Below are 26,627 nucleotides of genomic sequence, written 5' to 3' on the forward strand. Positions count from 1 at the left end.
ATGAGTTAAAGAATTTTTTTATGAAACATATATCAAGAAGTTGGATCATAAATCACTTTTCTTTCCCCACAAAAAAGTGTTTAATTTACCTGCATTTAAATCTTTCGTACTCACAACTTTCAACTTTATTCTGCAGATGCTTGAAAAACGTTTGAGTGTACCTGATGAACAATTTTGCGCATGCGTTGTAAATCATAATAATCGCCATTTTCCTGGACACCTCTATTCGAGTTCGCAGAAAAATGACAGCATTTGCCGATCATTTTTGGGTAAGATTGTCGATGCAAAAGTGTAAAGTTAGAGAAAAGTAATTGTCAAGATATTTTATATTCAGGCTCTTCGTTTTATGATTTTGTTTACACAAAGGACAATAGGACATGCAGGAGATAAAGGGGGTGTAGCAGCTGCGTGCACTGTATATCATGTGTATTCTAAATATACTGTAATGATTAAAGCAACGTGACCCCAACTATTTATTGACAAGTCAAAAAATCGATTCTATCCTGCTATAGACTGATTTAGATCGACAATGATATTCAGTGATGCTAATAAATTTAACACCAAACATTTTGTTTACGAATTTGAATATACTGAAAAAGCATCTTTTTACACTCGAAAGACATTGATAATAATACAGAGAAATTTTGTCAGTTTAAATTGGATAGCTTTATGTTGTTTGCAACATTTATAGTCACTGTAACTTTAATGTCAAATTGCATTTTCCAGGAACTGTTTCATGTCTAAAGAATGATGAATAATTTATAAAAGTATAATGTCATATAAAATATCAATAGCTATCAAACAAATTTTGAAATGTTGTGGAATTCTAATTGTAGGGGGAGAAAAACAATGGATTTTTTGTTTTGAACCATAATATGAAACAAGGGCAGATATCATCTAAAGAGTTTATAGAATTTCTCAGAGACAGGTAAGTGTATAGAGTTTATAGAATTTCTCAGAGACAGGTAAGTGTATTGATATGTTTTTAGAATGTACAGTATCATGCAATATGATGCAAATCTTATACATATTACAGTCAAACCTCGTTATCGAGAACTAGATGGGACTGGTTAAAACCTACGAGATATCCGAGTATTCGAGATATCAAGGGTAAAATACTTAAAGTTTAGGCGTTTGGGACTTAAAAATCACTGACATATCCATTGTATTCGAGATATCGGTGTTCAAGATACCGAAGTTCAACTGTATTTTGCACAAATAGGTAAATAGGGTATATGTAGGCAGCTTGTAGATCAATGTTTTAATTTTAGTCTCCATTTACATTTGAAATGGTAGTGAGTTAGCACCAAAAAACTTAGTTTATTTCATGTTTTTGCCTTTAATCTTAGGTATGTATGCAATTTTACAAACAACATTAATATGACATTTAGTTATGAGTTTCTTTTTGCATCAGATATGCTAATAGCATATTTTCTCTGAACCCGCAGGTTTGGACCCACAAGAAATATTTTCAATGAAGCAGTGGTTTATTTGTAGATTAAGATGTAAACTGTAAAAATTTTGAATTTTTTAAAATTATAGTCTTTTCAATTTAAGAGAGGATGTGTAATCTAATCTTAAAGTAAGGAGAAGGATTTATTTTTGGGATGTACAAACCTCTGAACCCAATGTCTTACTTATCAGTATAAAGAATAGCAGCTGGAATATGTAAATAATTTCAAACTAGTTCTTGATTCTTTGCCTACTAAGGAAATATTTTCATTAGTGATGACTTGGAAAAATCAGATTAAAATAATCAGTATATTTTTTATTGTTATAATTTTTCATTTTCTTGGGTTTTTTTGCTTACAGTTGTTCGGTAGAAGAAGCTTACAGTAAATTGTTGACCAAGTTATCAAAATCTGTCTCCAACAACACACATACAGGGTAAGTACCAGTGATAGCCTGACTTTGTTAGTGATGACAACGACCTGATTTACCTGACAGGTGAGCGATCAAGTTATGTGACCTATACTGCTGACTGGTGGAATGTATTTAGGTGTTTATAAATTTCATATGGTCCAACTCTTACAAACATGAATATAAGAATTAAATCAAAGTACTGAGGGGAGTTGATTTTATCAATTATCATTTATTTTAAAATCAACTAATCTTGCATGGCAATTAGTTTCTAGTCTGTATTTTTTTATTATATGAATTTTTAGACTTTTCCGACAAGAAAAGCGAGAAATCCCATATGAATCATGATGTGTAGTATTTAAAGATAGATTTCAAACTATGTATTAGTAATCGAAACAATTCTAAAAATCGTACGGATCCAAGCACTATTGATATCGAACTCTAGTCTTGTTCAACCAGACGCTTAGCTGTCTCCGTTAATCTCCGACAAGCAAGAGCCTCTCTGCTTGTCGGAGATTTACAGAGACAGCCGAGCGTCTGGTTGAACGAAACTTTATTACACTCTGGTGTAGGAACACATGAGACTATAAAATATCTAAATTGTTTGTATTATATAAAATCTGACTATTTTCAAAGTGTTTTTAGATAAGTTTCCTTGAAAAACAATGCTTCAGCATACATTACATTGAATTTTTATATTATTTTCAAGAACTAAGTCTTGTAAGCGGTGATGATTTGTGCTTAGGTCCAAACACTGTTTCACTTTCGGTTTGCCAGAGTAACTGCATAGGAGAGTTGATTAAAATCAACTCCCAAAAATAGATTTTATTTATGCAGATTCATGAGGTAATGAACTACATTGGTTTAAACTGGCATATATTTCATGGAATGCTAGCACCAGTATAAAAGCAATGAAAGTTGTTCATCACTTCATGAATTTGCAAACATTAAATTAAATTAACATTATATTTTTATCATACACAATAATGCATCATTCAGGCATAGCCTCGTGATGGTCATTGTGACATCACTAATACGACCTCTTGTCCTGATCAAAAAATTATTCAGATATGCCTTCGTTCTTCAGTAAGTTCCTAAAAGGACATATATTTGCATGCAATGTAAAGATTTCACATGATGCTGAATATCTTTTCTTTTTCAGCACATTTGCTCCCTTTTGGAATGTGTTGAAGACACTTGCTGAAAAGATTTCTATGCTGCATCTTCAACTGGTGCACTCGTTGAACGACCTGATAAAGGATGTGGGTCGATATAATGACGAACAAAGCAAAAAGAATAAAACGGTATGTAGCTGTGAGCTAGAGGTGAACAGGTCAGTTTAAGCGAAAAGATAATTTGAAACGTAGTAATCTGTTATTGTTAATAAATATTGATTATTGTTAATAAATATTGATAAGTAATGTTCGGTTAAATCCACATGCTGCAGAAGGGAGTATTAAATAATATAAGTAAGGGTGTCATGTTAAAGAAAGCCAAGAAATGCTACATGTATATTTTGTGATGCTATAGAAAGGAGGGTTGCAAAAAAAATATGTGGTTATTATCTATAGATATAACAAGCTAGTTGTGAGTTCTGTGTTGTCATTTCTGATTGATTGTTTCCAGGTAAAAGAAAAAGAAGCTAGTACCCTGGAGACAGTGAACAGTATTCAGCACACAACAACTGCCCTCCACAAGGTAGGTTAATTTACTGGGCTATGGGAAACAGCTACTGTAAATTCATAATTAAACACGAGGAATTAATATCCGGGTAAAATAGCGAGAAGCCCGTCTCACGAATTTTCAAATCTCGCTTTTAATTTTCAAACATATGTAAACTACATAAAACCATGATAAAATTTTCGACATTCGCGATTTTATGTTCTCGCCATTTGATGGAAAACCGTTGAATCGCTGAAATAAGTACTCGCGTAAATTAAGGAATCTACAGTATTTCTTGCATTATCACCACTGTGAGATCCATTTGTCCCGTGTGAGATTTTTCTGTAAACAAGTATTGTATGCTTTAAGAAAATGATAAATTATGGAATAAGCTAATCCATTAAGTAATTGTTTTGCTAAGTTGATTACAATTTTTGCTTATTTTCATTATAAAAAATGTTTATGTGCTCTCTTCTTGACTTGCACTATATGTAATGCGTGGAATAATAAATAGAAAGTAAACTTTGAATGTCAGAACAGAAAGTTGTTAGACATTGTTTTTTAATGTGAAATAATGTGATAAAAATAATCATTCATTATATACTCATGTTAGATAGTGAAATTCCACCTAGAGGTCAAGATTCCAGGTCTAAAAATTCCACCTCTGGGCCAAGATTGACGGTCTAGGACTACTGTGAATCTTGTCCCCTTAGTGGAATTTCACTATCCTGAATGATTCTATTAGTACCAGGTCATGGGAGACAACTGGTCCAAGCTTAATTGCACTGGACCATGTAATTTTTAGCTCACCTGAGCTGAAAGCTCAAGTGAGCTATTCTGATCACTTTTTGTCCGTCGTCCGTCTGTCCGTCCGTCCGTCCGTCCGTCCGTCTGTCCGTCTGTCCGTCTGTCTGTCCGTCTGTAAACTTTTTACATTTTGAACTTCTTCTCTAAAACCGCTTATCCAATTTCAACCAAATTTGGCACAAAGCATCCTTATGGGAGGGCGAATATAAATTGCAGAAATAAAAGTCCGATCTGTATTCAAAGCGGAGAAAACCTTGAAACTGTAGAAAAAGGGGGGTGCATTTTTTAAAATCTTCTTCTCAAGAACTACTGATTCCAATTCAACGTAGTTTAGCATAAATTATCCTTATGGGAAGGAAAATATAAATTGCAAAAATTAAGGTCTAATACTGTTTCAAATCTGAGTTATTACGAAAATAATAATAAAGGAAAAGTTTAATAGCCTCGGATTCGGCATCCGGTAAAATGGGTAGACAAGACTTGGCCTGGGCAAAACAAAAGAAAAGCAGTTATTAATCTGCCAATCTCATTAAAATTTCAGGATATTTGATGGACCAGTATATTTGTATTTGCTGTAAATATTGCTGCAAAATAATGCGTATTTGGAATTGACGATTGCCGATCTGCCCCGGCTTTTATTTTGCCACGGCCCGGTTTTGCTTACCCATTTTACCAAGACTCGTATTCCATACTTCTAAAACGAGGTTCTTTGTTTAAAGCAGCCATGACATTATACGAAAAAGGGTCGATCTGACTATGATGAATTTGCTTGTTGTGCAACAGTTCGCGTATGAAGGGAAATTTTTGAAACATGAAAAATATATTGGTGCCGATTTTGTGAAGTAAATTGAGGCTAAATATTTCAATGCGTTGACAGTTTTCACACATGACGTTGATGTTAGCTTGTTCTGATTTTCGTTTCGTTTTCATTATTTATGCTTTGTAACCTGGAAACTGTCGTCTGTATTTCGTGATTTTTACGTATCAAATCAAACAGAGACTTCGGTAAATCAAACAGTTACGTTAACTGTTTACCTGCGCAAATTAAGCAAAATCTGATGTAGGAGTACTGAAATACAATTCATTCTATCGGTAATTCGGCATTATTTTTTGCGTAATGGTAGATTAATGCAATAGGTTTTTGTTAAGATGCTCGGCATTTTTTCTAGTTTATTCAGTTTAAATAGAGTTTGATATCGCTTACGGAAATATGTAGGTATATACATGTATATATATGATTCATTTCGAAAAAATAAATTGTGTTCTTTATTTGTTATACATGTAGTGCATGTTTCTTGTGTTTAATTGTTAACAATTTCTATTTACTAACCATTTTTGAGTGTTTGCTTCGAATTATAAGCAAGATACAGAGAATTGCTAGCAATTCTATGTTTGTACACAGATCTTAAAAGCTAAAGATTAAATCAAAGTACTGATAGTACTGAAAAGCGCTAACCCAGCTTCTGTATGTATATAACAGATATATGTATATAGCATTTCAGCTTCTGTATACGCACTATATTTCCTCATCACTGCATGACAGTCCCTGCAATGATGTATGTAAGCCCCGTACATTAATTTCACAATAACCCGTAAATTAGATTCACAATAGCCGGTGCAGTTATGTGCATAAACCTCTGAAACTGGTTCCCTAACCAGTTTAAATGATGTATACTTTTGCTTAGAGGGGGCGGTTATTCGATGCAGCGGAAGTTGAAGTCTAACGACAATAAAGGGCTGAGCTATGCTTAGCGCTTTAAAAAGTAAAATAATTGTCAATATTTATTACGAAAATTTTCAAAATCTGTTCTTCCAGAAACCAACTTATTGAATTGTAAACTTAACCTTTTTGTGAGAATGGGGCCACAATGGGGGGTCGAAGTTTAACACATTAATATATAGAGTAAATCTTTAGAAATCCTCTTCTCAGAAACTAATCGGCCAGGAAAGCTGAAACTTGTGTGGAAGCATCCTCAGGTAGTGTAGATTCAAAGATGTGAAAATCATGACCCCTGGGGATAGGGTGGGGCCACAATGGAGGGTCGAAGTTTAACATATGAATATAAAAAGTAAATCTTTAAAAATCTTCTTCTCAGAAACTAATTGGCCAGGAAAGCTGACACTTGTGTGGATGCATCCTTATGTAGTGAAGATTCAAATTTGTGAAAATCATGACCCCCGGGGGTAGGTTTGGGCCACAATGGGAGATCGACGTTTTACATAGGAATATACACAGTTAATCTTTAAAAATCTTCTTCTCAGAAACTAATCAGCCAGGAAAGCTGACACTTGTGTGGATGCATCCTCAGGTAGTGGAGATTCAAAGTTGTGAAAATCATGACCCCTGGGGGTAGGTTGGGGCCACAATGGGGGATTGAAGTTAAACATATGATTATATACAGTAAATCTTTAAAAATCTTCTTCTCAGAAACTAATTAGCCAGGAAAGCTAAAACTTGTGTGGAAGCATCCTCAGTTAGTGTAGATTCAAATTTGTGAAAAGCATGACCCCTGGGGGTAGGTTTGGGCCACGATGGGAGGTCGATGTTTTACATAGGAATAAACAGAGTCATCTTTAAAAATCTTCTTCTTAGAAACTTATCAGCCAGGAAAGCTGGAACTTGTGTGAAAGCATCCTCAGGTAGTGTAGATTCAAAGTTGTGAAAATAATGATCCCCAGGGGTAGGGTGGGGCCACAATGGGGGGGGGTCAAAGTTTAACAAAGGAATTTATAGGGTAAATCTTTAAAAATCTTCTCAGAAACTAATCAGCCAGATGATTCTTTATAATTGTTAAGACTTTGGCCTCAGGACAATTCTTTGGCCTCACGAGAAGGTTGAGAGTTTACTGTACGTTTATATCCCATATATAAACTATTGTTAGGGATCTTTTTGAGAACTGCAATACTCAACACATGATATGACTATAAAATCATCCTGTTAGAAAAGGGACTAATGATTATAAACATTAGAATATCCAGGGGAAAATGGATTTTATTTATACAGGATTTACATGAATTATTGTATGATTGTCCAGATAGTTTGTATTATGACTCCATTGAGCTGATTTTATCATACCTATTGTTCCTCAGGTGAGCGATGTGGCCCATGGGCCTCTTGTTTATGCTTACTGGGTAACAGACTCAAGTGAAAGAGCAAACCTTATCAGTTATCATACAGTTTTCATTCCAATAATGAAGATGATAATTTTTATTTGATAAATTCTGTATGTTGTTAGCGTAATAAATATTAAGATTTTTTTTTTTCAGGCAAAGGAAATATATCATACAAGGTGCTTAGAATTGGAACGATTAAAGAGAGATGGCTCATCTCAAAAGGAGATTGAAAAGGTAAGATGTTTGTTGCATCCTTTAGGACATATACAGAGAAAAATGTCAGGATATTTAATGATCATGTTTAATTTCTAATCCTTTTTGATTTTTAGGCAGAGACAAAATACAAGAAAGCAAGTAAGTATTTAAAGAGACAAAAAATTGTCAGCCTTAATTTTCCTTTAATTGTTAAACTATTTGATTGTAAGTTTGTTAGGAACTAAGAATGTACAAGTAAATATTGAACAGATCAGGAAAGGGGGATAATTGAAGGAGATGCCATATATTCCTTTATCAGAATGTTATATCTAAATGTGATTGACTGTGTCTTGACCTCCATTATTTACATGTTACAGGTGATGACTATGTGATTGACTATGTCTTGACCTCCATTATTTACATGTTACAGGTGATGACTATGTCTTGACCTCCATTATTTACATGTTACAGGTGATGATTACAGAACTTTGGTAGAAAAATACGCAACAGTTAGAAATGATTTTGAAGCAAAAATGATGGAGTCTTGTAAGGTAGTTGATTGTTTTTAATTGTTAGAGTATTGGTTGAGAGAGAATTTTATCTATCTGTTTCAGATTGAGTATTGATTGAGAGACTGATTAAAATGTTTTAATGTATTGGTTGATAGTGTTTTATTTGTGTTTTAACATTGATAACATCTTTTGACAATCCTATTTACTTTAACATTTATGCTTTCCTCCAGAGATTTCAAGAACTAGAGGAAGAACATATTTGTCAGATGAAGGATTTTGTGGATTCTTTTGCCAAGGCTTGGGAAAACGAACATGTCATGCTGGGCCAGGTCAGAAATCACTGCCTTCTGTTTTTTCTGTTTTGTGAAAATTGATATTGATCTGTGCATGTAAGTAGGGATGTTTTGGAGACTAGATTTGTAACTTATTCATTTTAGGTCCACCAGGAATTCCGCCAGAGTTGTGATGAATTAACTGTGCTTAAACTTCTTGAAACTTTCATTAATTCAAAAAAGACAGGTGAAGAAAAACCAGGTTAGTTAGCATATCTTTTTTGCTTTGAAACACGATTCAAGCTGAATCATATTTCATTTTAATATATTTATCTAGCTTTTCATTGCAAACATTAGAGGATGTGATGCCAAAAATAACCACCATCTCATCTGTACAATTACTTTATTTACTCTGTAATATTACATTATCTCCTTTGTACAATTACATTATCTCCTCTTTGCAATTACATTATCTGCTCTGTACACTTACATTATCTCCTCTAGAGTTACATTATCTACTCTGTACAATTACATTATCTCCTGTGTACACTAGCATTGTCTCCTTTGTACAATTACGTTATCTACTCTGTTCACTTACATTATCTCTTCTGCATAATTACATTATCCCTTCTGTATAATTAAATTATCTCCTTTGTACACTTACATTATCTCCTGTCCAGTTTCATTATCTCCTCTGTACAATTAAATTATCTCCTCAGTAGAATTACATTATTTTCTGTACACTTACATTATCTCCTGTACAATTACATTATCTCCTCAGTACAATTACGTTATCTCCTGTACAATTACATTATCACCTCTGTATAATTACATTATCTCCTCTGTACAATTACATTATCTCCTGTACAATTACAGGACCAATAGAGTTTGTAGAGCCCGACCTGTCTAACTTTCCACCTGTCCGTGCCATGTCGCCAGATCCAAACGATAAACGTGACAGTATTTCCGAGAAATCCAGACAAGGTAGGCTGAGTGTCTTAGATTGGGGTGGTTTCATTGTAGAACTTCAAATTGTTCAACACAAATCGCTGGAAATATTTACTAAAAGCATTGAAATAAGTTTTAAATGAATCTGTGTCTTGGGCATTATTCTGATGCTTGATAGAACTCTCATTGTTTCATGATTGATTTGTCCAGGTTGTTCCACCGCCCAGTTTGTGTTGTACAGTTTTGTTTGAATGTTGCAAATGTGTTTCAGTGTAGAGTTACTATCTGTGTTATCATACTTCATCTAATATTATTAATGTTGATTTACAAATCATTTATAATTTCCAATATCTTCTGTTTTGGATACTAAATTGGTTGCATTAGTGAACACTTAGTGATTGGATTAGGGGGGGAGGTTGTGGTTGGGGGCTACAGAACTTTGTATTGTGTTTGCTTCTTGTTTGTAGTGAGATTTCATTTGTTGCCAAACTTAATTTGCAGATAATACTCTATTTTCTGGTAGTGTATACACACTTGCTATTGCCTCCCCCTGTATTACATGTATTCATTTTGACCATGTCCACCTGTTACTGATGTATATTACATGTTCAATTTATTTTCTTTATTAAGCACCTTTTGTACTGTTTCCTGACCCAATTTATTGACCCAAGACACCCACACTTTGGAGTGTAGAATTCTTTGCCTTTTTTCAAAATCATTTAAGATTTTGATTTGTAATGGTTACCATTGATAAACTGTATATCTTGCTGTGGTGGCTTATTTTTACAAATTATATTTCAATTTTTGACACAATGATATAAATGAACAAAGCTTATATGTGTAATTCATTTTTTGATTTTGAAGTTTTTACAGCACACAATATCAGACATTATTACTGTGTGCTGTATTTTTGTGATATAAATGTAATCACAACATTAAGAAAACTAAATCAATACCAAAATAATCAGATATACGGTATTTGGTGTACCCTTTGGGCAGGTTTTACACTCTGTTGACAAAATATGTTACAATCCAGCTTGATTTTTTTAACAACTATAAAAGATAATCATTTTATTTATAGCTTAAACAGAGGAAGAGAATGTACTTGCTCAAATTAAGTGTTATGCTGCTGAAGAACTGAAATATGCCTAGAATATAAAATCCTAGGTTACATTGAAAACAAAAATTATTTATTATGCAGTATATTGTGCAAGTAGAGTTTGTATGGAAGGTTTTCATAATAATTTGATTTCAAAGGACATTGCTGTCCAGTAATAAAGGTTGCAGAAAACTATTTCATGCTAGAGGTTTCTTTTGATATTTGATAAAAATGACAGAACAAGAATCGAGCTAGATTGCACTGTTTTGTATCACTGTCCTCCACCCCTGTGATAGGCATGGGATCTTGGATCTTCCACACACTGACTATTGATCACTTTGCAGACTCTAGCGGGAGTCCCAGCCCTGTCCCCTCCTCCTCGGACCAGCCCGGCCCGCTCAGCCGCAGCGTAAAACTCCGCGTCTCCAGAACATGTAAAGCTTGCCGGTTTCTTCCTTATGCTCTGTTGGTTGTGTGGTTTGTGTGCTAGTCTTCTTACTAACCACTGTCAACAATACTGCTTCTTCCTGTTTGTATCGATTTTTTTATTTATCTTAAATCTTAAAAAACAAGTTTGACTATTTGAGATCTTCGTTGTTGATTTGTGTATGGTGTGTACATTTTGATTGGCTTGTAGGAGTTTCCTCTCTGTTGTAGATCTCAATTTTCATGGCATGGGTAAACCTTAGTATATTAAGCAAAGATATTGTTAATCAATATTATCAAGAGGAAAACTTATTTTTATTGAATAAATTAACTGGAAAGATCGCATATAGTCCTCTTTTACAGATAGTACACACATAAAGTTCAATAACCAGAGGAGCCAACTAATTCTTATTAAAGCATCAAAATTGGATGGCCATGAGAATTGAACACGGGCATTGTGTTTGTCTGATTTTATCACCAGAAGTTGCTTTGCAAGCTTTTAGATTAAAGTGATGGAGCAGACAGAGCTGCCAACTTTTCTACCTTTTTCACCGAGAGATTTTTACTCCGATTTTTATTTTACACTTGCTGTTTGTTAAATATTTTTCTCTGCCTTAGTTTAAATAACTTCTTGCTAAGATGATTATTTATTTTGTCTTAATTTTAATAATCCTCTTTAAACCAACATAGGTCTGATTCTCTTACCCTAATTTATTCCTTCCACTTTAAGCCTGGGGGCCATTTTTGACTATAAACCATTAGTAGGTAATACTAAAGGTAGTTCATGACCTTATTAAATATAGTGTAAGATCTGTGTGTAATATGAAGGCATCAAAACTTATTGGATCTATCCTAACCTGTCCATAGTTTATTAATGCCTGCATGAGATATTTCGGGAAGGGGGAGGGGGTATGGCAGTACATTGTTGTATGACCTTGTCTTCTGTGAAGGAAGTAAAGGGAGAGGTGCATGCTGGGAAGCTTGGCATGGGGTTATATTGTAGACAGTTTTCACATGTAGCATGCTGTAGTCTTGTGCTTCCTTTATATCAATTCAGAAGAATAAAAATATTAAGCAATATTTTTTAAAAAACACATATTTATGTACACATATAAAAATTAATGATGGTTTAAGCAATATATAAAAGATATACATTTCATTTAAAAGAGAGAGAGACTTTCAAAGGAAAGTATTACATATCCTATATATACATGTATTTAAGCATTAAAAGTGAAACTTCGTTTTTTTACAAATATTCATAACCAAAGCCTAGCTTGTTAACTTTGAACTAAATATTTCATTGCTTTGGTATATAATAATATTTATATTGTATTTTTAGGGTTTCTTAAAAAGAAAAAAGAGAAGAAAAAGAAGAAAAAAGAGAAGGAAGAAAAAGAAGCTCAGTCATCAGACACACAGTCTGTGTAAGTACATGTAGTAGCATACATCATACACATACTCACATATACCAGCATACAACACAGACAAATGTACCTGCATACAACACATTCACACGTACTAGCATACAACACAGACACATGTACCAGCATACAACACAGACACATGTACCAGCATACAACACAGACATATGTACCTGCATACAACACAGTCTATATACAATACAACACACTCACATACACTATAATACAACACAGACATATGTACCTGCATACAACACATTCACACGTACTAGCATACAACACAGACAAATGTACCTGCATACAACACAGTCACACATACTAGCATACAACACAGTCACATGTACTAGCATGCAACACAGTCACATGTACCAGCATACAACACGGATACATGTGACAGCATACAAGACAGACACATGTGATAGTATACAACACAGACATATGTACCTGCATACAACACAGTCACACGTATCAGCATACAACACAGTCACATGTACCAGCATACAACACGGATACATGTGACAGCATACAAGACAGACACATGTGATCGTATACAACACAGACACATGTGCCAGCATACAACACAGACACATGTGACAGTATACAACACATACACATGTACATGAACCAACATACAACAGAGACACATGTACCAACATACAACACAAACACATGTACCAACATACAAAACAGATACATGTGACAGCATACACACAAACACATGTACCAACATACAAAACAGATACATGTGACAGCATACAACACAGACACATGTACCAGCATACAACATAGAACATATACATGTGCCAGCATACAACAGAGACACATGTACCAGCAAACAACACAGCCACATGTGCCAGCATACAACACAGACACGTGTACCAGCATACAACACAGACACATGTGACAGCATACAACACAGACACATGTACATGTACCAGCATTCAACACAGACACATGTGACAGCATACAACACAGACACATGTACCAGCATACAACATAGAACATATACATGTGCCAGCATACAACAGAGACACATGTACCAGCATACAACACAGCCACATGTGCCAGCATACAACACAGACACGTATACCAGCATACAACACAGACACATGTGACAGCATACAACACAGACACACATACCAGCATACAACACAGCCACATGTGCCAGCATACAACACAGACACGTGTACCAGCATACAACACAGACACATGTACATGTACCAGCATTCAATACAGACACATATGACAGCATTCAACACAGACACATGTGACAGTATACAACACAGACACATGTACCAGCATACAACACAGCCACATGTGCCAGCATACAACACAGACACGTGTACCAGCATACAACACAGACACATGTACATGTACCAGCATTCAACACAGACACATGTGACAGCATACAACACAGAAACATGTACCAGCATACAACATAGAACATGTACATGTGCCAGCATGCAACACAGACACATGTACCAGCATACAACACAGCCACATGTACCAGCATACAACACAGACATATGTGACAGCATACAACACAGAAACATGTACCAGCATTCAACACAGACACATGTGACAGCATTCAACACAGACACATGTGACAGTATACAACACAGACACATGTACCAGCATGCAACATAGAACATGTACATGTGCCAGCATACAACACAGCCACATGTACCAGCATACAACACAGACACATGTGCCAGCATACAACACAGACACATGTGACAGCATACAACACAGACACATGTGACAGCATTTAACACGCAAATCCAATGTAACATCATACAATACTTAAATATAGATGTAGTGCAAGTCTACATTTAACCAAAAAAAATTTCTGAAATGATTGCTACCTTCATTATCCCCTATATCATATAAGACGGCATTTTATTGTTTATATCTACATCTTTCTTGTAAACAATTAGTGAATTGATCGTAAAGAGTAGGTAAAAGTAAGTGAATTATTGTTAATGTATCAGTATGTTAAATAAAAGAAATAGCCAAGTCATCTTATATGGAAAGTTAAGTCTGACATCATCATGATTATTTCGTGCAGTCTGTGATTTTTTCTTAGGTTGCTGAAGGTTTTGACCGATTGATAAAGTGGTTAGAACTGAATCATGTAGATTTCAGCCCTGTCAGTTTCATTAAAGCTAAGAATCAGTTTTCCTAATAAGTAGAGGAGAAAATATTCTGTAGATGTAGATATATAAAACACAGTACACAAAAACAGCTACATGTAATGTGTGTGCAGATAGAAAAGAACATGGAGTGTTCAGGCACACTCTGTATTATTTTTACTTTGTTATTTTATCAAATGTTTATATTTTATTTGATGTTGATTTTACAGGGATACAACAGAAGGGGTGAGTAAAATAGTAATCTATGTGAAAGTAAAACAGAAACACATGGATTTCAAAATAGTTACATATTCAAATGAAAAATATGTAAGAGCTGCTACCAATAGACTGGGTTTTTTCAGACAACACCGGATGTTGATGATGAGGGTTACTCCATTAGACCCGAGGATCCGATGGAGAACAGCTGTGACAAAAACAGCTGGTCAAGTGAAAGTGACAGCGACTCAGGTCAGAAAAACAGTCATCAAAACGTTTGTCTCTATGGATCTTGTTAGTGATGCCAAGAATGTTTGATATTTTACATTTAAACATGTCAGTAGATTGATTTTGAATGATTTACTCCAGTATTTGATAAGCACTGCTTTTGACTGTTTTATGTTGCGATAGTGTCATGATGTAACATATGACTGATTTTGATCCACATTCCAGATGATGAATCAAAAAGGAAAATCAAAGTGGCCATCCGTCCGCTAAGTCCAAACGGCAATGTGTCAGGGACTGTGGATGACATCAAGAACTCGGTCAGCCAGCTCCGACTGTCCCCCACCGCCGCCCTGGTCAGTGCACCCTCCCCCTCAAACCATGCTTGCTCAATGGAATAAACTTTATATTGGAATATATTACTGATTAAATTTAAAAACTATGGAAACAACATATCCACTAATTTTAAAAGTATTTTTTCTATTGCCATACAGAGAAAAAGAACAACAACTCCCATTGATAAGAAGATGATGAAGCGATCCCAATCAGAATCGGACACATTAGAGTAAGTCTTGGGTCTCTTGTTTCTTGTTTAGAACTAAAAGCTTGCCAATTAATATGTTTAGTATGGGTATAAACTGAACATTACTTTGAAATATTGACAGGTGTACATCATTTCTATCTTGTATTTCAGCCCCATCAAACCGAGTCAGGACCTGTTGAATCTGGACTTTTTCTCCACCCCAAGTGCTTCCAATGCGTCGGGTAGCCGTGGCAACCTGCCCTCCCCCCTGTCTCCCATGGCAGACACCAGTCTACAAAACAGCACCTCCCTCAGTGCTGCCTCCACCCCACTCGGCAACTCCAGTACATACGCACTAAGTTATCCTATCTCGCACACTTTTACAGCTTATACAGCTTATAATGCCAAAGATATTTTGTTTCCCTACTTTCCTCACAGCAATTATTAATAATGACTAAAACTGATTGTTCCAACAGTATTATTAATTTACTTAGAATGTCATTAATGGAATCTACATCTGTTTCAGGTCTGAGTGATCTACTAAGCAACAGTAATGGACCAAATGACAGTTCTGGTCCCCCACCCCCAACTATCCCTCAACGACCAGCCCCCCAGCCACGTTCCAAGTCAGCACTACCCCAAGTCAGTTTCAGATACTGCTCTCTACTCTCTACATTACACTAAGTGAATGGCAGATGATAGATTTGTGTGGATATTGTTGTGTTTAATGGTTGTCTATACATTGTTGTTTCTTTGTGACAGATTCCCTCTCGGCCGGTCTCTGGTCGATCTAGTCCAGCATCTTTCATGTCTCGGTCAGAGAGCAGTAGCAGCGTGACCTTCAACACCACCTCTATGCCCATTGGATCCTCCCGTGGACCAAGCCCCCTCACCATAGGCATGTCAGACACCATTCCTCTAGCCATCGCATTCACAGAAACCATCAATGCTTATTTCAAAGGAACAGATGCTACACGGTTAGTCAATAACTAAATAATAATGTGTGTATTAATTATGAAGCAAAAAAAAAAATCAGGTAAAACTATTCAGTTGAGATCAAGCTCAACATTTTTACAGTTGACCTTACTCTTGTAATTTTAGATGTATGGTGAAGATAACAGGAAATGTGATGATGTCATTTCCGGCTGGCGTTGTCCGTGTTTTCAAAGAAAATCCCAATCCTGCATTACTAAGTTTTAAAATAAAAAATACCTCCAAATTAGAAAATACAATGCTCAACAAACAACTTATCGAACAGTAAGTTGATAAAACTTTTGATGGAATGCAAATTATTTTTTTGGAGTTGACATGCATGTACCTTTAAATGTATTAGGGATGTGATGTATATTGGCTTAATTCCAGAATATTGTTTCTTCCTAGGGATACAAGTCACCAGGAATCTGACACAAATTTATACTCCTTCAACATGGGTGCTCTGATGGACCATCTCAAAAGTCAGGGAGAGCAGAATAAATCTGCCTCTTACTTCAACATAGACATACTCAAATATCAGGTAATGCCTGATAAATACAGTATGGTGTGTGAAGGCTCTCAGAAATTTGTACCTTTGTAACAATTTCAGCCATGATTACTGACATGAAAACTTCATGTAACTGTAGGTTCTGGTTCCCCCCGGGGTGGAGTGTACACCGCTGCCAGTGGTGGCATACTGGAAGTGTGAGGACAGCACCACTGACTACCGCCTGGACTACAAGTACAACCCCATCTCTATGTCTGCCCCCTCCACCCTCAAGAACGTCTTGGTAACAGTGGGGGTCAGTGGGGGGGTCAGCAGTATGAAGAGTCTCCCCAATGGGGAATGGTGAGTTCATTTGCATTCAATGATTTTTTAGTCCAATACATTTCATCATCGCAAAATAATCTGGTTGGAATTTTTAAAAACGAATATACAACATTGATTTTATAGATGATCCCTATGTACGTTAGTTATAAACTTAGATATGAATTGGCCAAAAAATTACATTGCTACATTTGACATGCCGCACTTTAATGCTGTGTGTATGTTCAATAGCTCTAGGATTTTTTTTAGTTAATACCTGTAATTATTTTCTGGTAGGAATGAGGAGAATCAGCGGGCCACTTGGAAGCTGAATGACCTGTCAGAGCTGAGTGAAGAGGGAAGTCAAGGCAGCATCAGGGCTAAGTTTGACCTCAAGTCTGGTCCTTCCCGACCCTCCACTTCCGCCATCCAGTTCCTGTGCGAGGGGGCGTCCCTGTCTGGGCTTGACCTGGAGTTGATAGGGACTGGCTACAGGGTGTCTCTAATGAAGAAGCGATTTGGTGCAGGTTAGTGGTACCCTCCGTATAGAGGACTGTAGGATGTCTGTAAAATATCTCTATATTTCAAATAAGTAGTGATCCTTGTACATCTACATGAATCTTTTTTGTAAAGATTACTATCAATGGATATAAATCTGTGATTTTTGTTTTCTTTAGGGAAGTATTTAGTGGATCCAGACATGCCAGTGTGACCAGGGAGGGACCTAGTCTTGACCAGTGGGGTGACAGCTACTGACAATACCTCATTCACATCCTAGTCAAATAACCATACTACACCTAGTTACAGTAAGAGAAGGATTGTCCCAGAATTCCAGACTAAGATGGCAGGATATGTACGGGTGATTTATCCTTGAAAGGAGGCGATGAAATTTCTTACTTAAGATGAACATTTTTAACTGTCAACAAACTGTGATATTCTTTTCATTTTCAATTTTTAGACTTATAGCAAGAAATTTGTATTAAGACATTTGTTTTAATATTACATACTGATAATGTGATCAAAGTGATGCTCAGTAAAATTGGTGTGGATTGACACACATAGAGAAGTGATGATGCCAAGAGACTGCATTAACCACGCATTGACCCACGGCTTCCTTTTGTGTGTTTAATTTATCAAAGTGCTACAACTGAGTTTATTCTTCAAATCTGGACAAAGAGCATTTAATTTGAGCTGTATGTTGATGTAGGAATCTCGGTAGCAGAGTGCTGCCGAGTGCCGATGATCAGAATTGTCTTATATGTGCAATACTGTGTTTGTTTCTGTTTGTTCTTGTTATGGACTTTGGAATGCATTAGATATTTTTGTTCCCATCAGTTGGATACATTCATTTGAGTACCTAGAATCATTAAGGCATTGCTGGCAGTGCCTATGTGTCTCACAGGTCGTCATTTAACTCGCCCGTAATAAACAAGTCTTTCAGATCCCCCGTTATTCACTTCAGACATTCATCATTAGATAAAACTCTGAGCAACTGTTTATGGAAGATAACGGTCAGTGAATCAGGGAGGCAACTAAAGTGTTACAACATTGCTTTTGATTTTCCTTTTGATGTAAATTTAACGATTGAATGCAAGAACTTATTGAGAATTTGTTTTTCAAGCCAATCCAAAGATGGGATGACCTAATTAACCTTACCGGGGAAATAAATTACACATCAAATTTTGAAAAGTCTGCAACCAATGTATGATGTTTCTTGTATCCATTGTTAATATATTTTTTATATTTTGAATATTGTCATTTAATATGTAACAGTTTGTAGAAAAATTGTCATCTGGCTAAATGGAATGCTATTTACAAAATAATTTGGAAGCTACTGTAAGTTTTAAAGAAAAAAAAACAGCAAAAAATCTTGATCATGTATAGACAAAATGATGCAAGTTTAAATTAGAATTTTAAAAAATGCTTATAATATTCAAAAAGATCTCTAGAATTTCTAGTAACATTTCGGATGATTTTTTGAAAAGGATTGTAAGAGGTGCTATGTGCCCTTACAAAGAAGGAGAGGGAAATTAGCATGGACTAAAGAGAAGGGGCTGATGTATGGCCCCCGAGTTATTGATTTTGTTTTAGCTTTAAATGGTTGCACACATCCTCATGTCTGAAAACATTCCAAGCATGGTTGTACGCTGAGCGAGTGTGACAACAGACCAGGTCTGGAACAGACTGTGATAATATCCTGATCAGATACATCCTTGTCTGGAACAGACTGTGATAATATCCTGATCAGATACATCCTTGTCTGGAACAGACTGTGATAATATCCTGATCAGATACATCCTTGTCTGGAACAGACTGTGATAATATCCTGATCAGATACATCCTTGTCTGGAACAGACTGTGATAATATCCTGATCAGATACATTCTTGTCTGGAACAGACTGTGATAATATCCTGATCAGATACATTCTTGTACTACCTTTTTATCGCATAACTTATTTAATCATTTTAATCTTTTAAAAAAAAATGGAAACATTACGTAAATAAAACAACAAATAAACTCCAAAGTGTGTTGTTATGAATCATACAGTTACTGGTACATTGTACTGTCTACACAAAATGGCATGATTGGCATATAAGGAGTTTTAGCCTAAAACATCAGTCATAAAAATCACATAGAAAACTCTAAAGCTACCGTATATTGCGTGTTTGCCAGAAATTTAATTTTTTTTAATTCAACAAGTTAGATATCTAAAAAAAATTAGATGGATCCGCACGCTTACTACTTAGTGACACCCCGACCAAAAACTTTGTGGTCTACATATGATTTTACACTTCAATCTACATTGACATGGTATGGTTTGTATAGACAGTAAGCGAGCAAATCTAACAACTAATTTTGATTAGATTGATGTTTGTGTAATGAGTAAGCGAGCAGATCAAACATTCTAATTAATTAGATTGTGTAGTGATCAGTATGCGATCACCAGATATAACATCTAATTTTGATGATATTGAAAAAACACTAAACTGAATGAACAACCTAATGTAATATGTTTACAGCAGATATAGATACACTTGAAATTGTAGTAGTGCTCCAATTCTTTTTATGCCCCCTAATATCGAGGTCAAGTTCGATATTGGGTACAATCGAGCAATTTTCGACAGAGTTACGGCCCTTGGACGTTAACCCCCACAGTACACTGTTAAATTTGACAGCACCTAAATAGTAACGGCATATTCGTAGTTATGATTAACTTATAGTTATGATTACAGTTAGCAAGACAATGTTAATGATGAAGTAATTCAAATTATCAGACAGATATCATAAAAATGTATATTTTGCTACGTAAGTAAATTTTATAATAAAAACAGAGACTGTGTGTCTGTCGCGCTAATTATATCGGGCTCGGCATTCACCTATATTTGCTGGTTCGTTGTTGCTTTTTTTAGGGCTGAGAACCAGAACAAAGCCGGGCGAGGTACTTTGGACGGCGTGCGTGGTCTGATCAAGTGAGGTAACTAAGTACTAATCACTCCAAACATCGCTCAGTTAGTACAGTTAGTCAATTAGAATCGATCATTTTAATAGTTACTTGTCTGTGAAGTTTTGTTGTGCATAGTAACCGGGGGTGACGAATCGTAACACTGACACATATTAGTCGGTGACCCTACGTCCCGAGTTTTGACATGTCCATTCCAACTCATAACCCAAATCCAAACAATCTTATACATTAAATTAGTCGTGCGTGTCCAGAAGGGCTCTGACATTAACATGATTAAGGTTCAGTTTAGTATCATGCACAAGGACAAGTAAACTTTTACAAATACACTTGACGTGCTATTTTATATATCTGTATATAGCTTTCATTTCACTTTCTCATCAGATTCTCTTTTAAAGGGGCATGGTCACAATTTTGGTCAACAATTATTTTTCCGATTTTAATATTTACAATGCTTCAGTATGGCATTTTTATAATGCAACAAAGTTTGAGTGTCATTAGTTGAGTAATAAGCAAGCTACAAAAGCTTTTGAATAGAAAAATCAGCTTGAAAAATATTTTTTTTCTGGTATATTTAACTTTTGTAAACAAAAACTGGGCACGAGCTTTGTTTACACAAGTAATATAATGTTATAAACAGGTCTGATACACTTATATTTAGCTACATAACTTGAAATACCTCACTAACTTCATTTACCTATCTAAAGTAGCTGTATTCAGAGACATTTAATATACACATACCTGTAAAAGAAGTACAATTGACCTTGTAGGGATAGTGGCAGTGAAAGAGAAATATGGATGACAGTGCCTTTTACAAATAGTATTCAGCCTTTAGTTTGCATTTTTCTGAAAGTGTACACTGTATGAACAAACGTAACCAATAATAATCTTCAACTTTGATCAATCCATGAATATGTCATTCTTGAAGATGGGTTTCCTTCAGCATAATTCTGATCAAAGTTTTAAAAGTTTTGGACTATGTACAACTGTTAATTTATTACCAAACAGCTACTTAAAGGAAATACAAATGTAACAAGGAAGAATGGTTATTGTTAGTATGTATCAGAGATGTTGCATGAAATTGCAGTAAAGAATATTCCTATATATGTGATAGGGTATGGCGGTCGCCCGCTTGGACACGTGGGTTCTCTCCGGGTACTCCGGCTTCTTCCCACACCAATGACCCCCTCGCGCTAACATCCGTGCCAACGAGAGATATTAATATAAGTTGTAGAACTTGCTTATCAATCGTTGTAAAATAAATAAAGTTTAGTTTAATATTCCTAAGATAAATGTTTACACTACAGGTAACCATGGCAGGCTTGGTGAAGATGTACAATGACCTGATGGAAAAAGCAGGCAAGTATTGACAATCAGAAAATTCTTATATAATATTGAATTTCAGAGAATTCATCTGTTGTAGAATTAATTGTTGTAGAATTCTTCTTTTCTGTAATATTAGCTGTAACATAAATTAAATTTTACTTTGCTGTTTGCTATTGATTGTTGACTCTTGACTTTTTTCATTATGGTAAGTTTTGAATTTGAGTCTAAAAGTTAACTCGATACGTATCTGTAAAACAATGTGTTGGTTACTTTGAATGCATTTACCTAAGTGTTCTATAATGTCCTGGGTAGAGCTCTATAAGTTTGCAGTATAACTTGATCGTACTTTGGTAGATCCACGCGTGGAGGGATGGTTTATGATGTCATCACCGTGGCCCAGCCTTGTCATCTGTGTGGCCTACTTTGTATTTGTCAAGATGGGTCCCACCATCATGGCCAACAGAGAGCCGTTTGAGTTGAAGAAAGTTCTGATAGTGTACAACTTCTGTATGGTTCTTCTGTCTACTTATTGCTTTGTAGAGGTAAGTACATGCCGGCTTCTGTCTACTTATTGCTTTGTAGAGGTAAGTACATGCCGGCTTCTGTCTACTTATTGCTTTGTAGAGGTAAGTACATGCCAGTCTCCTAATTCTGAATTATTATGGGTAACTCCTAACGTGCGAATATCATGTTAATGTACCGGTACTCACAAGTTTACAAATAGACTCTATGGATTCCTTCTCAGTCAGTCTCTCTCCAGTCTTTCTCTTCAATTAACTCTATATAAAAGTATCATATTTAGAGCAGCTCATGCTTTGTTGTTTCAGTTCCTGCTGGCAGGCTGGTTGACTGGATATTCTCTCCGATGTCAACCCGTGGATTACTCGGAGGGTGGAACACGGGTCAGTGCTTCTTATTATCAGAGCTTTAACTTTGAAGTATTAGACGAAACCTTAAATGAAGATATAAAATTTATTTACTCTCATCAGAGCTAAAACATTGAAATATTAGACAAAACCTTAATTGAAGATATAAAATCTATTCACTCTCATCAGGGCTAAAGCATTGAAATATTAGACAGAACCTTTAATCAAATCCCATTGAATACTTGACCCTAGTGGTCATTGTTTAGTGTTGTAGATCCAAATGACTTGAAAAAGCAAATCAAATGATTTTATTGAATTAAAAGAAACTTTTTCCCATGCCAATTGATTGACTAAAAATGCATATTCATTTATTTGAATTGAAGATGCCTTTTCATTGAAAATGTGTCTTGCTTCTGATATTTTCCTTTCCTTAGATAATAGTTTGTTTGAAATACGTTTGCATTTAATATTTCTGAATGCATAGAATCTTGGTGTGTATTTCTAGTATTTTAATTGATTCAATTTTTCAGATGCTTAAAGTCTGCTGGATGTTTTACTTTTCCAAATTCATAGAACTTTTAGATACAGTGAGTACAATGTAATGCACAGCTGCATACAGTTTGTAAATGCATAACCGTTTTCTCAATACAATGTAATTGCCATGTTCTAGCATGTTTTGATTATTTCCAGGTTTTCTTTGTGATGAGGAAGAAGTTTAATCAGGCCTCTTTTTTACACGTGTTTCACCATGGTATAATGCCCTTCTCGTGGTGGTTTGGGGTCAAATTTGTCGGAGGTAAGACTGTTTGTTGTCAGTAGACTTGTGTTTTGATAACCTAAAATTGAAATTGAGTTCACAGGAATCCAAATTAGAATGGATTTAGTCATATCATTCATAATAACAAGCCAAGACCATTCACTGCTCCCTTGTTCCACATGAGTGTAACAGGGAGTGAATCTTACTGACAGATCTAGGATTCTAGGATATAGTAGATTACTAGGCACTTTGTACCCCTCCAGAATTGCAAACACCTGAGGACATTTTAAAACTACCTACCTAATTTTGTTCCCTATCTCTCAGTTTACATGTACAAGGCGTCAATTGTTCATCTAGTGCCTTCATGTTGTAGGTGGGTTTGGAACGTTTCACTCCATGCTGAACTCCTTCATACACTTAGTGATGTACACATACTATGGAATGGCAGCTTTAGGACCAAAATACCAAAAATATCTGTGGTGGAAGAAGTACATGACTTCTATGCAGATTGTAAGTGTAGAGGAATTTATTTCTCATATTATTTTGTACGTTGTCGGAAACTCACAGTCGGTCTTGCTTCTTTTACCTAGGTAAAAGAAGCGAGACTGACAGTGGGTTTCCAACAATGTATTTTGTACAATGCCCATGAAATTCCCATAAAAATTCATCAGATAACGTTGAAACCTCAGTCAGTTTCACCTATGCTTACTGACTGCAGACCTCTCAGTTCTTGATGTTTTCTGGCGTTCATGAAAATTTGTTGTATCTTTTAAACCTTGGGAAAGCAAATGTTTTAAGGGTAAGATGGTAAAAAGGTAAAGCTCATATATCATTTATTCTGTTAATCAGAAAGAGAGTATTCATGTATCTTCCTTTAGTTAACATGAGACACAAAGAAAACTTGGGTTAGCATATGCAGGTCTGGCTCTGGATTATTTTACTGCAACAATTGCCCTGTTATAGTTATCCATGCAACAGTACCTTGCTCTTGTGTTTGAGTCATTAGTTGTTTGTATTTCAGACCCAGTTTCTGCTGGTGACCGTTCACTCTATACAACTGTTGTTCATGGACTGTGACTATCCCACGCTCTTTGTGTATTGGATTCTGGCTTATGCTGTCATATTTCTGGTTATGTTTGCTGATTTTTATCGTAATGCATACAAAAAACCAAATACTAACGGAGCTGTTACCAATGGAGTCAAAGCCAAAGCTAATTAACACAAAACTGAATTAGGAATCATTTACATATGTATAGAACAAAAAGTATTTCTTATTTATACCATGTTTGTTATGGCTTTTTAAAATTTGTTTTTCATCATTTTATATTATTGTACCAAAAACTATGAACCTCCATATCTAAATCCATGTATCGATTATCTTAAATGCATGTTTTTTGATGGTATTTATGTTGCATATAAGTGCATGTTTTGTACATGTTTATAATACCATTGCACATCTATACATTTTCCTGTTTGGTCAATTACTACATACTGGTGGAGAAGTAGGCTGTATTGTGTATGGTATTGTGAAAATTCATGCAACTTGGTGTGAATTATATTTTGTTTACCGGGTACCCTAATTCCAGCATGTTTAGGGATAAATCGTCACATTTCAAATAGGTTAAATGGAATTTGCAAATATATTAAAGAGAGAAAGATACAATGCTATGTAATCTGAAAGACTAGTTATTTTATTTTCCTCTTGTGTGTGTGTGTACATTTACTATTGATACACTTCATGAATATGGACAAGTTGAGTTCACTTTGACCTGTCTTCTCACTAAAGTTGTAAGTGAAAACCCACGCCTTAAGTTGTGGGAAAATTTTATGACAAAGTAATGAAAACAGCATTCTTTAACTTTGAACAAAGATATTGCATAATACGTACAGTTTTGTTAGTTGATGCTTTTACTTCAACCTGTATTTTTTGAGACATTATTGATTTACAATGAAACCTTAGCACAGATATTCATCTAGTATGTGTTGTAAGACCTTGGCAAAAAGGTCTATTCAGGGTACATATTGTTCTGTACATATTGAACATCTGTTATATTTACACTGATTGATAATCATGGCTGTCTTTCTGAAATGTGCCATTCTTTAACCAAATTCAGCACTTGCTTAATTTGACATTTGTAACACCATGTAAGAAATTATAGTGAGATGTCTATAGTACATACACTCTTCTAATAAATTTTGATATTCTTATATACTAGGTTTTGTAATTTTTATTTTGCTATATTGCTATACCCGTAAATAGATTTGTTGCAAAGAATTTTTTGTGTTGTTCTTGTTGTATAAATTATCATTTGTTCGACAGCCATCATGTTATAGGCTTGATATACAGGTACACATACTCAGACAGTTATAAGATGAGCTTTCATATATATATACAGGTACACACCCTTGGAGAAAAGAACTGGCTTTTTCCATTGAAATTCCATTGAACTTTCATTGATTTTCCAGTTATCATTGAAATACCATTGATAGTGCATTTATTTTTCTTGTGTCTTCAACAGACCAGTTTTATACCTACCAGTTAAAAAGCAGTTTTCAGAATGCTGCATTTTTAATGGCCTACAACTTTCAGTGAAACACCAGTTTTCCAATTCACTTAAACTTCAATGTTACTGTTTCCCAGTAAAATACCATTTATTTTCAGGAACAGTTAAATGGAATTCCTATAAACATTTCTAGATTTAGTCATTGCATATACATGTACGTTGTTCACATATTCCGTTTTCCATTCCACATTTAAGCAACACTTTATATAAATAGTGCCTGTTTGGGAGCGTAACAGTTGAAATTGACACCCCTCGAAAACCATTGTCAACCTCCGCTTCACGTCGGTTGACAATGGTTTTCGAGGGGTGTCAATTTCAACTGTTATCCTCCCAAACGGGCACTATTTATTTTATTATACTGAATGTCTTAATTTTTAAGAAAATTTTACTGCTTTTATATAGGAATAACGTGAACCGTACGCGCATAATTTTCGCGCATGTAACAATTTGTAATGTTACCC

At 35.3% G+C, this 26,627-nt stretch overlaps 3 protein-coding genes across 9 annotated transcripts in view; 2 read left to right on the forward strand and 1 right to left on the reverse strand.

Annotated features, from left to right (window-relative positions):
• LOC105341235 (solute carrier family 4 member 11) overlaps positions 1-223 on the reverse strand; it is a 33,456-nt gene extending 33,233 nt beyond the window's left edge. For all 3 annotated transcript variants that reach the window (XM_066066629.1, XM_066066627.1, XM_066066626.1), the window contains exon 1: positions 90-223. In XM_066066629.1, coding sequence (XP_065922701.1) covers positions 90-208 — 119 coding nt within the window. In that variant the 5' untranslated portion in view covers positions 209-223. The remainder of the gene's footprint in view (positions 1-89) is intronic.
• LOC105341234 (F-BAR domain only protein 2) lies at positions 151-19,717 on the forward strand. 5 transcript variants are annotated; one of them, XM_066066631.1, is made up of 26 exons: positions 151-269; positions 837-928; positions 1,813-1,887; positions 3,023-3,164; positions 3,487-3,558; positions 7,597-7,677; positions 7,773-7,797; positions 8,110-8,189; positions 8,381-8,479; positions 8,588-8,684; positions 9,299-9,406; positions 9,872-9,889; positions 10,814-10,903; positions 12,235-12,319; positions 14,679-14,694; positions 14,811-14,916; positions 15,118-15,245; positions 15,384-15,454; positions 15,584-15,756; positions 15,939-16,054; positions 16,175-16,389; positions 16,514-16,669; positions 16,793-16,925; positions 17,032-17,234; positions 17,490-17,719; positions 17,870-19,717. In XM_066066631.1, exons 1-26 carry the CDS (start codon positions 243-245, stop codon positions 17,902-17,904), a joined length of 2,673 nt encoding a protein of 890 aa, XP_065922703.1. In that variant the 5' UTR covers positions 151-242; the 3' UTR covers positions 17,905-19,717. The 5 variants fall into 5 exon arrangements, with proteins under 5 accessions (XP_065922703.1, XP_065922706.1, XP_065922705.1 ...); XM_066066634.1 differs by having other exon boundaries at positions 15,584-15,654; XM_066066633.1 differs by lacking the exon at positions 10,814-10,903.
• Positions 19,718-20,538: 821 nt separating this feature from the next.
• LOC105341237 (very long chain fatty acid elongase 7) lies at positions 20,539-25,877 on the forward strand. Its single transcript, XM_066066292.1, has 8 exons — positions 20,539-20,668; positions 21,961-22,012; positions 22,334-22,521; positions 22,807-22,881; positions 23,376-23,432; positions 23,536-23,641; positions 23,976-24,112; positions 24,624-25,877. Exons 2-8 carry the CDS (start codon positions 21,967-21,969, stop codon positions 24,819-24,821), a joined length of 807 nt encoding a protein of 268 aa, XP_065922364.1. The 5' UTR covers positions 20,539-20,668; positions 21,961-21,966; the 3' UTR covers positions 24,822-25,877.
• The last annotated feature ends 750 nt before the right edge of the window (positions 25,878-26,627 follow it).

Source organism: Magallana gigas, chromosome 7 (genome assembly GCF_963853765.1).
Source record: "Magallana gigas chromosome 7, xbMagGiga1.1, whole genome shotgun sequence".
Lineage (NCBI taxonomy): Eukaryota > Metazoa > Mollusca > Bivalvia > Ostreida > Ostreidae > Magallana > Magallana gigas.